Genomic DNA, 15,073 nt, shown 5'->3' with positions numbered 1-15,073 from the left:
TTCACCATAATGACCAGCTGACTGTACTTTACCATAATGACCAGCTGACTGTACTTCACCATAATGACCAGCTGACTGTACTTTACCATAATGACCAGCTGACTGTACTTCACCATAATGACCAGCTGACTGTACTTTACCATAATGACCAGCTGACTGTACTTCACCATAATGACCAGCTGACTGTACTTCACCATAATGACCAGCTGACTGTACTTCACCATAATGACCAGCTGACTGTACTTCACCATAATGACCAGCTGACTGTACTTCACCATAATGACCAGCTGACTGTACTTTACCATAATGACCAGCTGACTGTACTTCACCATAATGACCAGCTGAATGTACTTTACCATAATGACCAGCTGACTGTACTTCACCATAATGACCAGCTGACTGTACTTCACCATAATGACCAGCTGACTGTACTTCACCATAATGACCAGCTGACTGTACTTCACCATAATGACCAGCTGACTGTACTTTACCATACTGACCAGCTGACTGTACTTTACCATACTGACCAGCTGACTGTACTTCACCATAATGACCAGCTGAATGTACTTTACCATAATGACCAGCTGACTGTACTTCACCATAATGACCAGCTGACTGTACTTCACCATAATGACCAGCTGACTGTACTTTACCATAATGACCAGCTGACTGTACTTCACCATAATGACCAGCTGAATGTACTTTACCATACTGACCAGCTGACTGTACTTCACCATACTGACCAGCTGACTGTACTTTACCATAATGACCAGCTGACTGTACTTCACCATAATGACCAGCTGAATGTACTTTACCATACTGACTAGCTGACTGTACTTCACCATAATGACCAGCTGACTGTACTTCACCATAATGACCAGCTGACTGTACTTTACCATAATGACCAGCTGACTGTACTTCACCATAATGACCAGCTGACTGTACTTCACCATAATGACCAGCTGACTGTACTTTACCATACTGACCAGCTGACTGTACTTTACCATACTGACCAGCTGACTGTACTTCACCATACTGACCAGCTGACTGTACTTCACCATAATGACCAGCTGACTGTACTTCACCATAATGACCAGCTGACTGTACTTCACCATAATGACCAGCTGACTGTACTTCACCATAATGACCAGCTGACTGTACTTTACCATAATGACCAGCTGACTGTACTTCACCATAATGACCAGCTGACTGTACTTCACCATAATGACCAGCTGACTGTACTTCACCATAATGACCAGCTGACTGTACATGACCTCTGTTTCTGTCTTTCTGTTTTCAGCCAGCACATGTTCCGCAGTGCAGACGTGAGTCAAGCTCTTCAGATCTACACATTATATAACCTAAAGAAACTTTGGGACAAAAGAACCCATCCAGAATGCAGTCTTTCCTGTGTTTATGCTGTTGTTGTGAAATGACTTTAACATTTCTTTCTTTAGTTAATCACTGTGACCTATCGCTCACTTTCCGTTCACTCTCCCATTTATCTCTGTTAACCGCCGCTTCATTTCATTATTCACAGTAAAACCTGTGGAGCGAGTGGTGGACTTACAGCAGAACAATGCACTGATGTGAGTCACACACACACACACACACACACACACACACACACACACACACACACACACACACACACACACACACACACACACACACACACACACACACACACACACACACACACATTTTTAGATTGTTCTTTGTTAGAGAAGTTTGTTTGTTTTGGTAAGTCAGCAGCTAAACACACAGACTCACCATGAACTAAGCAATAATGTAACATGAGCAAAGCAACATATTAAGCTCAAGTGCAGTTTTCTAACATCAAAATGACTAAAATGACTCAATCAAAGAAACAAGGATCTCAGAGGATCTACAAAGACTCACCAAAACCATCAACCGTCTGGAGATAGACACAATCAGACGGATTAGACAACAAAACTCCAGACAGAAACATGAAACCAAAGGGAACATGATGACTCTTTTAAAATAAAAGTACCCTAGACAAAACAAGACTGAAACCTCACCAGCCCTAACAGTCACTAGGGAAAGTCTCGGGAACGTGTTATAGACTTTAAACCCATCTAGAGAAGCTTCTCCTGTCCAGCATGCCAGGTGATATATGGAACAGTATGACCGAAGGGAAATCCAGGGAGGCATGAGACTGTGGTTCTTTGAGCAGAGACCAAGAGGAATATTGAGTGCATTGAGAGCCATGAGCTTTAGTCCTCCGGTTAGTCAGCTGGGATGATTTAAGCCCTGAGACAGGCCAGAGTTTAGGGGCCAAACACAGGAACCCAGTGGGTAATGACAGGAACCCTTGGCTTAGGAGAACACAGGCAGATGAGGAACCAGGACAGGGATAACTAACTACAGGGATCAGGACAGGGATAACTAACTACAGGGATCAGGACAGGGATAACTAACTACAGGGATCAGGACAGGGATAACTAACTACAGGGATCAGGACAGGGATAACTAACTACAGGGATCAGGACAGGGACTGCCCGAGACAACATCCACATGGTCATCCCTGGGACTCTGGAAGGACTTGATGCCTTGCTCCTCTTGGACTAGCTTTCCCTGGAGTGGAAAGTGCTGTCCTCCTCATGCACATAAACTAGAAATGAGCAGCCACAAGAAAAATTGAGTACTAGTTCTTCATCAAAATTGCTTGTTGTTGCAACTGGGAACTTTGTGTCCTGGTGGACTATATAAACCAGCACAACAATGTCCCATGTAGTTCTCTATGAGACCATCGCTCTGATGGAAAGACAGCTTTCTCTGTAACACAGTAGCTGATTGAACAACAATACAGGTGTACACACCTTTGGGAAGCTAGCAAAAAAGTCTTAAAGAAATCCGCGTTATAAAGAACTGAACTGTTGTAAACTCATGTCCTCAATCCGTGCTGTTTCTGTCGCCTCAGATGGACGGTCCCACGCAGAGCTTCCTGACGTGTGCTGGCGTCCCATCAGAGCCTGACGCAGACCACATCGTGAACCTGAAGGGCCTCATCAGCGCTGCTCTGGATGTCTACTCATTCATGGTACGCCAGAACACAGACACACATATCCCATGAGCCTTCGCTGCTGTGGTTCTGCTGTGACACGGTCTGTCTCGCAGCGCTCCAGTGTGACCGGGGTTCCAGTCTTGGATCTGTCGGGAGGTGTCAGTTTGAACGAGGATCACGTGATCAGAGCGTGGCTGGACATCAAGCTCACTCCTCTGCTGTCGACCATCTCCAGAAACTTCCTCACATGTCTCAGCAACAGAAACTTCAGCTGCAGCGCCTACCAGACTGTGTACGACAACACACTAGTGGAAAACAATTAAGGACTCAATTCCATTGTGCATGTGTGTGTAAATGACTGTTTGTGTGTTCTGGTGTCTGTGTGTGTATTGTTGTGTGTATATAGTGTCAAGGAGTTGAGTCAGCATTTCTCCGGTCTGGATCCAGGGAGACAGAAGTGGATCTATTCCTTCTTCATGTACCCATTCCTCTCTAGGAACACATCCTCAGGTAACACTTCTAGGATGTGTTGTTTGTCAGGTCATGTTGTTTGTGTTCTGTGAAGTTTTTGCCCATGTTTGATTGTATGTGTTGTAGGTTGTGTAGATCCAGAGGACAGCACTGAAGACTGGCTGATGAAAAACTTTGGCTCGTTCGCTGTCGTGGCTCAAGTGCGAGACTTCACGTCCATCAACATGCTCTTCAGTGGGGTAGGAACACTCCCTTCTGCATCTGATGCTCTCCTGAGGGTCATTCGATGGTCCCAGTTTCACTTCAATACTATGTTGATGGCCTGGAGATATTCTGAGGTTCTTCCCTGTCTTTCCAGTTGGAGGTTTTGCACCTCTTGAGTCCAGAACAGAAGGCAGAGCTTCTCCTTCATCCAGAGGTGGTGGGCTTGACTGACAGCTCCCTCGGCCTGGTGTTTCAGAGTTTACTATCCTCTCTGATGCCCTCTGAGGATCCATGGACGTCATATAACAGCACAACGTATTATATGAGCACTGTGCCATCCTCTTCACCGCAAGACCCCCTGGCACAGGCAAGAAAGACATCATCACGATCTCATGGATGTAGATGACTGAATCTGTTGCAGTACTTTAAGAGCACTAGATGTTTAACTAGTAAAGTGACACAAATATGCTAATCTTTTGAGATATTGAATGATTAATTTAGAATGTCTGATGTGTGGTTACAGGCACTGAATGGTTTCATGACGGCATTTAGACCTGTCGGGAGTTTTGTAAGAGAATTTGTGTCCTTGACACAGCAGGTAATGACACACACACACACACACACACACACACACACACACACACACACACACACACACACACACACACACATTCAATAAAGCATTACAAACCTAAACTCCTGAGTTTGAGGAATTCTTCTGTCTATATCTGCTCTCTTCCTGAAGCAAAACTTGAGCGGCATGCGGAGCACCACACTTCTGCAGGCCGTGATAAACCTGACACTCGCCGAGATCGCCGCTCCCTTCAAGCAGAATACCACCCAAGAGCAGCAGGTGGAGGTTACTTTTGACCCCATGAACGTTAACGACTGGTTCACACATGTGGTTTCTCCCGTACTCCGGCGATTCCTTCCTGACCACCAGATAGAAATACACCCCAACATCACGGCTGTCTTCCATAACCAGTTGTGAGTTTGCCATGCTAGAATTGTCACAGTTATCCACAAAACACCACTCATAGAGCAATGAGAACATTCTGATGTGGTTTGGGGTCTTTTCTTTAGCTACATCGAGACAGGGATGGGATCTGGAGCCCAGAATGAAAGTCAGGACATCTGCAGTGTCTTTATTGATAATAGAACATGTGGGGTAAGCTGAAAGAATGTATTATTCCAAGTATCTTCTCTGCTGGGGTGAAAATATGTTTTCATATTGCATCTTACACAATGTGTCTCTCTAGCTGACTGACTTGATGGAACATGTGGCCACTGTCCTGCACTGTGCAGCTCGATCAAACCTCACGCTCAATGAGGAGACGCTCTTGAATGTTCTCCTGCATCTCTCCCAGAACCTCAATGCTCTACTGCAGCAGCTCTCCGGGACTGTAAGAACCAGCAGATTTCACATTAGTCGTGTATAAACCAGTCAGTGCTCTGTAGGAGGAGCATTGTTTAAGCCTGATTTCTGCTTGCATGTTGCTTCTTGCCACTCTCCTAGAACTTCAGTTCCCAGAGTTCCCCCTTCAGTGACATCCTAGACCACATCGTTGATGACACCTTCACGATGAGCAACTTGCAGGATGAGTCGTTTGTAAGATTATGGTTCCAGGTCAAGTTAAAGCCTCTGCTCTCCATGCTAACTCCAGAATATCTCACGTGCCTCAGTCACAAAGAGTTCAGCTGCCAAACCTTCCAGATACTGTACGTCCACGGCATGCATTCTCACCTAAACGTTGATCTCATTTGAAGACCTCTATTCTTAACTGACCTCCACTTTCACCTGACTTTATTTCATCACTTTCAGTATTTCAGAGCTCGGTGACAACATGTTCCTGATGTCAGAAGGAGCGCAGAATGTTTACAAGTATTTTATCTTCTCCTTCCTGAGCCGACACAATGTTTCAGGTTTGTTTGTCCATTCATCCATCTGTCCATCCATCAATCTATCAATCAATGTATAAAAATATGTTATCAACATGTTTTCAGGTGGCTGCCCTGCTGAGAACAGCAGCATCTGGGTTAATCTGAATCTTGGCAAGTTTTCACAGTTTGCAACATTGAGGGAAATGTACCAGCTGAACCAAGACTTCAACGCTGTGAGTTACACACATTCCCACTGTCAAGAACATCTACTATATTTCAACTTGTTTTATTATGTTTCTGCAACAAAGATTCCACTGGTGAATTTAATTTCTGAATCTTTTTATGTATGCTCTGTACTTCAATGCTTGTCTGTTAAATTAAATATTGTCTTTGTGTATTTCAGATAGATGCACTGGTGGTTCTTTCCCCCAGACAGACAGCTGAACTGATAGTTGAGGATTTTGCAGGTCTCCCAGAGAAAAGCGTCATCATAAACATTGTATTTGATCATATCTTGGTTTCTCCTGAAGACCGTGGTCTACTTGAGATGCTCAAATATCTCATCGTACTCGCTGGCGAGGTAAGACCATCTCTGCCAAAGACTTTCTGTCTGTACATATAAAAGGTCTGCAGTAAGTTGAATTGTTTCATGATTTTTTGTTTTGTTTTTAATATCAGATGGGTTTGGAGTGCTCATCATACCAGCAGATGTAAGTAACCGACATAAGCTCACATGTTTCTACAACTGTTTCTGAACTGCTTCCGTTGAGACCCAGTTTTACACAATTGCTCTTTCTTTCAGAGTTCAGAGGCTGCAGGAAGCTGTGGTTCCTCCAAACATGATGCAACCCATCAAGGACAATGTGAACCAGCTGGAAAAAATGGCACCTCCTGGTATGCACAATTTCTTTTTGAATTATGTAGGAATAATTAAATATCTGAGGAGGTTTTTCAACATTTTAGTTCCTAAAGTATAGTACGGATTCACAGACACATATTTCTAAACAACATTTCTAAAAAAAAATTATGTTGTGTTTTTTAACAGGCTGTTTTCCTCCACTTGTTACGGTAAGAAACACATGTTTTAATCTCATGGGTTGATGTTTTCACATACATGAAATAGTGATTCATAATCTACTATTGTTTTGTGGTCATATCCTTTGCAGTGTATTTCAACACCATTCAATGGTGAGTGAAATATTAAGCTGTAAAGTACTATAAAATATATATATATATATATATATATATCTGTTATCTGTTTTTCTTAATTTTCTTTCTTCTACATTTACAGAAACCAACATTTGTGATGGAATCAGCAGGTAGTGTTCATTTTAGACTTTTGGCTAAATTAAAATAAAATGAATGTCAGGTAAATCAAGCTCATGAGAAGAGTTTATCTACCCTACAGTAATGAGACTCTCCTGTCCACTGGTCTTGTGAGCGCCCCCTGTAGCGTCGACCTGCAGCAGTACGCTTGCTCTTCGGTAAGAAGACGACAAGCAGAAAACTCTTTTAAAATGAGCTGATATTGATGATTTTCTGGGAATCTACGTCCCTCCAGAGAGCAAATGTGCAGCAGTTTCTGTAATCATCATGATATTTCCTGAACTGTGATCTCCACTGATGAAATCCTTTGTGTTCGTAGCTCACAGGCTTCACTGCTGAAAACCTGGCTGGACTTCTGAAGTGTCAACTATCCAGCAGCAGCAGTTACTCCAAGGAGATCTGGAAGTTGCTTTTCACCAAAACAAACAATGTTCTCGATGGAGCCCTCAGCAGCTTTTCAAGCACGGCAGCAAATATGGTAAATAATCCTTGTACAACTCTGCTCTATTGTTACTTGGAAGATTGACTGGGAATATGGAAATAATTCCTCTGCATTACATCATCAGTCTCAGCCAATCAGAGGCGATGTTGTGTCCCAAGTGCTGGATGTGATTGGGGAGCTGAGATTGGAGCGCATCAGTCCTGACCAATGGAGGGACGTCACTTTCATCAGCATGTTGTTGGGTCAATATCTGAAGCCGTTTTTACCGTTCGTGTCACCATCCCTACTGCAGTGTACTAGCAGCAAAAACCTCAGCTGCCAAACTTACCAGCACATGTAAGAAACACATTTCCTCAACAATAAAGACAACCGAGAGTTGATAAGATGCTTTGTTCAACATTTTTTCCAAACCATTTCTCAGTCTGGCAGAGTTCCCGCTTATCAATGAGACGCAAGGAAGGAACATGGTGGAGTTTTTCATCTTGCCCTTCCTCAGTAGAAATGCAACAGGTGAGGTGGAGGTTTGCAGTGGCTTCAGGCAGAATGCCACTCATGCTGAGGTTCTGGAGTTCATGAAGGTGATTTTACTGTGTGTGTTGTGTGTCAGATGCCGGCTGTGTGTCGAGTGCTAACAACAGCACTGAGTGGCTTCTGAAGAACTTTGGCTCGTTCGCTCACTTTTTGTCTCTCAAAGAACTGCTCTCCATCAACGCCCAGTTTGATCCCGTATGTATCTTCACATGTGATATAATCAAAGAACAAAGATGACAAGAATCTTTAATAACCTCCAACATCAAACGTTTTATCTGTAGGACTTTTCCACTCAGTGTTGCTTCCTTGTTCTTCTTGTTCTTCTCTAGTTGGAGAGCCTGGTCTATCTGTCTCCAGTGCAGATGGTAGAATTGATGGTTGTAGATCTACCTGGTCTTCCACAGAAAGAAGTCATCATCAATAGAGTGTTTGATCATCTGCTAGTGTCTCCTGTGGATCGAGGACTTCCTGATGTTCTTCAAAACCTGCTCTTACTCCCACAGACGGTAAAACTTACTGGGATTTATTCAATGGCTTTTCTTCAAACCGTAGTGAGATGGCCCTCCAGATGGTGATTTTTGGGCATCATGGGTGTGAAATAGTCCCAGAATACAATGAGGCAAATTTTGTGAAAATGTTCATCTAACGGACCTTATTCAGGGTAGACACCTTATTTCATTTTCTACAAAAATTCTTCCGTGGGAGAGACCTACAGTCTAATCCAGCATTCAAAATTACTTTCTAAAACAATTCCTGGTGACAAATGACTCTTGAAAACATGTTGTGATAATTAAATGTTACACACGAGTCACACGACCCTATATCAGAACAACCCAAACAACAGACTGAGATGTGATTGTAGGTTAAATACGCAGTGGTCAGAATTTGATCAATCAGATTTGTGATGAAGACACTGACGCCTGTTTGTGTTTCCACAGACCGTAATACAGTGCAGCTCCCTCACACTGATGTAAGTGTACTTGAGCCTCTCCTGTCATGTTATTGAGTCTCTGGTGTCCCTTGTGCTGAGATCTCCTCTAATCCTGTGTTTCTTTCTCAGTTTTGTGAGGCTGTTTCAGGCTCTACCTTTCCTGCCGTCAGACATGCAGACTCTGGTCTTCCACACAACTGGAGAACTCAAGCAGAAAGCAGTGCCAGGTGATTCTCAGTCTTTGTGTCTTCATCATCTCTCACTGTTGACTTCACTAGAAGATCAGCATGTTTCTCAGTATTTCTGATGGAATTAATGATCAAGTGTGTGTGTCTCTTATTTACAGGCTGCTCACTTCCTGAACCTCCAACAGTAAGAGATTGTTTTTAAGACAGTTTTCCTTGTGGACCTCTTTCGGTCCTACAGGAGTCCTCTATATGCCTCACTCTTTAAAACATTTTCACAAAACTCATAGGATACAGAGATTTGAAACAACTTGTTTTACATTTTGTCTTTTATTTTGTTCTCCCTTTTTCCCTCTGTTTCAGTGTCTGATCACACCTGTGAATGGTAAGTGTATTTGTACACCTTGCATTTTTCTGATCTTTACTACTCTGTGTCTAATCGAGTCTGAATGAACGCTGTGATGAACTGAACCTGCATTATTCCACTAGCCAACATCCATAAGCACTAAGCCCAGCCTTTCTCAGATTTCCTCCCTATTGAGTGTGTTACATTGACAGCTGTTGTCTACAGATATATGGGCAGCCCTAATGCCCATCCAAAGGGACAATTATAACTACACGGACCTATGCAATAGGGACCTACAAACCTTCAGTTCTCGGCTCCATACAACACTAATTGCGAGTAGCCAGCTGGACAAGCAAACTAAAACAGATACTGTAAATAGCTTAAATATATAATCAAATCCATTTATTAATGTTTCTACCTTTGTAAAAGGTCATGCCAGTCATTTACAAGACTAGTAGATTTTGTGATTTAGATTTCAGTGAGATTCAAAACAAGATATCCCCAGCATTGAATGTTCAGAAAGAGTTATTGACCAAACTGTGTTGAGCGAGACTCTAGACTCAGGGTCACTCACTAGTCGTCGCCTACTGCAGTGATCAGGAGCATAGCTATTCTCCCAGGGTACAATGTTTCCAGGGCTCGACATTCTCTGGGTACAGCTTTCCGAGGGCTTAAAGTTCCCAGGGTTCCATGTTCCTATGTTAGCTGAACCCCAACCCTGGGGACATAGGACCCTTTGTCATGAAATTATTTGTCCTTTTTATCTAGGATCATATGACTTGGGAACGTAGGAATGACTCCCTATATCTTTATAGTCAAAAAGAAACAATAAATCTGTCAACAAATCTGAACAAGTTTTGTTGGTCAACTTTCTACTTTTATTACTTTCATTTTAGCGTCTTGACTGCCACATTGTAATTCAAGGGTGTTGTACTTAGTCCTAATAAACTCCAGTTGCACTAATCAATGTTTTCTGATGAATTTAACAGCTACCAGAGTTTGTTCAGGAGTCAACAGGTACGAGCAAATCCTCTTTTCTCCACTTTGACACTTTGACATCATCTATGAGACAGGAAGAGTTCATGAAATTGTAATGTGTTCCACAGTAATGAGACTCTTCTGTCCGCTGGTCTCGTGAGCGCCCCCTGTAGTGTCGACCTGCAGCAGTACGCTTGCTCTTCGGTAAGAAGACGACAAGCAGAAAACTCTTTTAAAATGAGCTGATATTGATGATTTTCTGGGAATCTACGTCACTCCAGAGAGCAAATGTGCAGCAGTTTCTGTAATCATCATGATATTTCCTGAACTGTGATCTCCACTGATGAAACCCTTTGTGTTCGTAGCTCACAGGCTTCACTGCTGAAAACCTGGCTGGACTTCTGAAGTGTCAACTATCCAGCAGCAGCAGTTACTCCAAGGAGATCTGGAAGTTGCTTTTCACCAAAACAAACAATGTTCTCGATGGAGCCCTCAGCAGCTTTTCCAGCACGACAGCAAACATGGTAAATAAGCCTTGTACAACTCTGCTCTATAGTTACTTGGAAGATTGACTGGGAATATGGCAATAATTCCTCCTCATTACATTATCAGTCTCAGCCAATCAGAGGCGATGTCGTGTCCCAAGTGCTGGATGTGATTGGGGAGCTGAGATTGGAGCGCATCAGTCCTGACCAATGGAGTGACGTCACTTTCATCAGCATGTTGTTGGGTCAATATCTGAAGCCGTTTTTACCGTTCGTGTCACCATCCCTACTGCAGTGTACTAGCAGCAAAAACCTCAGCTGCCAAACTTACCAGCACATGTAAGAAAAACATTTCCTCAACAATAAAGACAACCGAGAGTTGATAAGATGCTTTGTTCAACATTTTTTCCAACCATTTCTCAGTCTGGCAGAGTTCCCGCTTATCAATGAGACGCAAGGAAGGAACATGGTGGAGTTTTTCATCTTGCCCTTCCTCAGTAGAAACGCAACAGGTGAGGTGGAGGTTTGCAGTGGCTTCAGGCAGAATGCCACTCATGCTGAGGTTCTGGAGTTCATGAAGGTGATTTTACTGTGTGTGTTGTGTGTCAGATGCCGGCTGTGTGTCGAGTGCTAACAACAGCACTGAGTGGCTTCTGAAGAACTTTGGCTTGTTCGCTCACTTTGTGTCTCTCAAAGAACTGCTCTCCATCAACGCCCAGTTTGATCCCGTATGTATCTTCACATGTGATATAATCAAAGAACAAAGATGACAAGAATCTTTAATAACCTCCAACATCAAACGTTTTATCTGTAGGACTTTTCCACTCAGTGTTGCTTCCTTGTTCTTCTTGTTCTTCTCTAGTTGGAGAGCCTGGTCTATCTGTCTCCAGTGCAGATGGTAGAATTGATGGTTGTAGATCTACCTGGTCTTCCACAGAAAGAAGTCATCATCAATAGAGTGTTTGATCATCTGCTAGTGTCTCCTGTGGATCGAGGACTTCCTGATGTTCTTCAAAACCTGCTCTTACTCCCACAGACGGTAAAACTTACTGGGATTTATTCAATGGCTTTTCTTCAAACCGTAGTGAGATGGCCCTCCAGATGGCGATATTTGGGCATCATGGGTGTGAAATAGTCCCAGAATACAATGAGGCAAATTTTGTGAAAATGTTAATCTAACGGACCTTATTCAGGGTAGACACCTTATTTCATTTTCTACAAAAATTCTTCCATGGGAGAGACCTACAGTCTAATCCAGCATTCAAAATTACTTTCTTAAACAATTCCTGGTGACAAAAGACTCTTGAAAACATGTTGTGATAATTAAATGTTACACACGAGTCACACGACCCTATATCAGAACAACCCAAACAACAGACTGAGATGTGATTGTAGGTTAAATATGCAGTGGTCAGAGTTTGATCAATCAGATTTGTGATGAAGACACTGACGCCTGTTTGTGTTTCCACAGACCGTAATACATTGCAGCTCCCTCACACTGATGTAAGTGTACTTGAGCCTCTCCTGTCATGTTATTGAGTCTCTGGAGTCCCTTGTGCTGAGATCTCCTCTAATCCTGTGTTTCTTTCTCAGTTTTGTGAGGCTGTTTCAGGCTCTACCTTTCCTGCCGTCAGACATGCAGACTCTGGTCTTCCACACAACTGGAGAACTCAAGCAGAAAGCAGTGCCAGGTGATTCTCAGTCTTTGTGTCTTCATCATCTCTCACTGTTGACTTCACTAGAAGATCAGCATGTTTCTCAGTATTTCTGATGGAATTAATGATCAAGTGTGTGTCTCTTATTTACAGGCTGCTCACTTCCTGAACCTCCAACAGTAAGAGATTGTTTTTAACACAGTTTTCCTTGTGGACCTCTTTCGGTCCTACAGGAGTCCTCTATATGCCTCACTCTTTAAAACATTTTCACAAAACTCATAGGATACAGAGATTTAAAACAACTTGTTTTACATTTTGTCTTTCATTTTGTTCTCCCTTTTTTCTTCTGTTTCAGTGTCTGATCACACCTGTGAATGGTAAGTGTATTTGTACACCTTGCATTTTTCTGATCTTTACTACTCTGTGTCTAATCGAGTCTGAATGAACGCTGCGATGAACTGAACCTGCATTATTCCACTAGCCAACATCCATAAGCACTAAGCCCAGCCTTTCTCAGATTTCCTCCCTATTGAGTGTGTTACATTGACAGCTGTTGTCTGTACAGATCTATGGGCAGCCCTAATGCCCATCCAAAGGGACAATTATATCTACACGGACCTATGCAATAGGGACCTACAAACCTTCAGTTCTCGGCTCCAGTTCTCTCTGAGTAGCCTGCTGGACAATCAAACTGAAACAGATACTGTAAATAGCTTAAATATATAATCAAATCAATTTATTTATGTTTCTATCTTTCTAAAAGGTAATGCCAGTCATTTACAAGACTAGTAGATTTTGTGATTTAGATTTCAGAGAGATTCAAAACCAGATATCCCCAGCATTGAATGTTCAGAAAGAGTTATTGACCAAACTGTGTTGAGCGAGACTCTAGACTCAGGGTCACTCACTAGTCGTCGCCTACTGCAGTGATCAGGAGCATAGCTATTCTCCCAGGGTACAATGTTTCCAGGGCTCGACATTCCCTGGGTACAGCTTTCCGAGGGCTTAAAGTTCCCAGGGTTCCATGTTCCTATGTTAGCTGAACCCCAACCCTGGGGACATAGGACCCTTTGTCATGAAATTATTTGTCCTTTTTATCTAGGATCATATGACTTGGGAACGTAGGAATGACACCCTATATCTTTATAGTCAAAAAGAAACAATAAATCTGTCAACAAATCTGAACAAGTTTTGTTGGTCAACTTTCTACTTTTATTACTTTCATTTTAGCGTCTTGACTGCCACATTGTAATTCAAGGGTGTTGTACTTAGTCCTAATGAAATCCAGTTGCACTAATCAATGTTTTCTGATGAATTTAACAGCTACCAGAGTTTGTTCAGGAGTCAACAGGTACGAGCAAATCCTCTTTTCTCCACTTTGACACTATGACATCATCTACTGTATGAGACAGGAAGAGTTCATGAAATCTTAATGTGTTCCACAGTAATGAGACTCTCCTGTCCGCTGGTCTCGTGAGCGCCCCCTGTAGTGTCGACCTGCAGCAGTACGCTTGCTCTTCGGTAAGAAGATGACAAGCAGAAAACTCTTTTAAAATGAGCTGATATTGATGGTTTTTTGGGAATCTACGTCCCTCCAGAGAGCAAATGTGCAGCAGTTTCTGTAATCATCATGATATTTCCTGAACTGTGATCTCCACTGATGAAACCCTTTGTGTTCGTAGCTTACAGGCTTCACTGCTGAAAACCTGGCTGGACTTCTGAAGTGTCAACTATCCAGCAGCAGCAGTTACTCCAAGGAGATCTGGAAGTTGCTTTTCACCAAAACAAACAATGTTCTCGATGGAGCCCTCAGCAGCTTTTCAAGCACGGCAGCAAATATGGTAAATAAGCCTTGTACAACTCTGCTCTATTGTTACTTGGAAGATTGACTGGGAATATGGAAATAATTCCTCCTCATTACATCATCAGTCTCAGCCAATCAGAGGCGATGTCGTGTCCCAAGTGCTGGATGTGATTGGGGAGCTGAGATTGGAGCGCATCAGTCCTGACCAATGGAGTGACGTCACTTTCATCAGCATGTTGTTGGGTCAATATCTGAAGCCGTTTTTACCGTTCGTGTCACCATCCCTACTGCAGTGTACTAGCAGCAAAAACCTCAGCTGCCAAACTTACCAGCACATGTAAGAAAAACATTTCCTCAACAATAAAGACAACCGAGAGTTGATAAGATGCTTTGTTCAACATTTTTTCCAACCATTTCTCAGTCTGGCAGAGTTCCCGCTTATCAATGAGACGCAAGGAAGGAACATGGTGGAGTTTTTCATCTTGCCCTTCCTCAGTAGAAACGCAACAGGTGAGGTGGAGGTTTGCAGTGGCTTCAGGCAGAATGCCACTCATGCTGAGGTTCTGGAGTTCATGAAGGTGATTTTACTGTGTGTGTTGTGTGTCAGATGCCGGCTGTGTGTCGAGTGCTAACAACAGCACTGAGTGGCTTCTGAAGAACTTTGGCTTGTTCGCTCACTTTGTGTCTCTCAAAGAACTGCTCTCCATCAACGCCCAGTTTGATCCCGTATGTATCTTCACATGTGATATAATCATAGAAAAAAGATGACAAGGAGGTTTAATAACCTCCAACATCAAACGTTTTAT

The 15,073-nt window shown here is 42.9% G+C and overlaps 3 protein-coding genes and 1 long non-coding RNA gene across 4 annotated transcripts in view; all 4 read left to right on the top strand.

Moving 5' to 3' along the window:
- Window positions 1-7,816: 7,816 nt before the first annotated feature.
- Window positions 7,817-9,508, top strand: LOC307000578 (uncharacterized protein; the record flags this gene model as incomplete). The annotated part of the gene is made up of 8 exons (XM_079616225.1): window positions 7,817-7,862; window positions 7,960-8,078; window positions 8,213-8,389; window positions 8,822-8,853; window positions 8,944-9,041; window positions 9,161-9,186; window positions 9,363-9,384; window positions 9,489-9,508. The coding sequence occupies 8 exons, from the start codon at window positions 7,817-7,819 to the stop codon at window positions 9,506-9,508; spliced, it is 540 nt and encodes a 179-aa protein (XP_079472351.1).
- A 1,432-nt stretch (window positions 9,509-10,940) lies between these two features.
- LOC307000577 (uncharacterized protein) lies at window positions 10,941-12,315 on the top strand (the record flags this gene model as incomplete). The annotated part of the gene is made up of 5 exons (XM_079616224.1): window positions 10,941-11,147; window positions 11,232-11,320; window positions 11,418-11,536; window positions 11,671-11,847; window positions 12,280-12,315. Exons 1-5 carry the CDS (start codon window positions 11,044-11,046, stop codon window positions 12,313-12,315), a joined length of 525 nt encoding a protein of 174 aa, XP_079472350.1. The 5' UTR covers window positions 10,941-11,043.
- Window positions 12,316-12,401: 86 nt separating this feature from the next.
- LOC306999978 lies at window positions 12,402-12,843 on the top strand. The gene is made up of 3 exons (XR_013797946.1): window positions 12,402-12,499; window positions 12,617-12,642; window positions 12,819-12,843. It is a non-coding gene; the product is annotated as an uncharacterized lncRNA (long non-coding RNA).
- Window positions 12,844-13,740: 897 nt separating this feature from the next.
- Window positions 13,741-15,073, top strand: part of mslnb (mesothelin b) — a gene marked incomplete at its 5' end in the record, with an annotated part of 567,774 nt that continues 566,441 nt past the window's right edge. Inside the window, 6 exons of the mRNA XM_079616223.1 lie at window positions 13,741-13,814; window positions 13,909-13,984; window positions 14,146-14,304; window positions 14,393-14,604; window positions 14,689-14,777; window positions 14,875-14,993. Of these exons, the coding sequence (XP_079472349.1) occupies window positions 13,741-13,814; window positions 13,909-13,984; window positions 14,146-14,304; window positions 14,393-14,604; window positions 14,689-14,777; window positions 14,875-14,993 (729 nt within the window). The remainder of the gene's footprint in view (window positions 13,815-13,908; window positions 13,985-14,145; window positions 14,305-14,392; window positions 14,605-14,688; window positions 14,778-14,874; window positions 14,994-15,073) is intronic.

This window comes from Phoxinus phoxinus (assembly GCF_949152265.1).
Source record: "Phoxinus phoxinus genome assembly, chromosome: 6".
NCBI classification, from domain to species: Eukaryota; Metazoa; Chordata; class Actinopteri; order Cypriniformes; family Leuciscidae; genus Phoxinus; species Phoxinus phoxinus.
The sequence above is the reverse complement of the archived record's forward strand: the minus strand, read 5'-3'. Positions and strand labels throughout refer to the sequence as shown.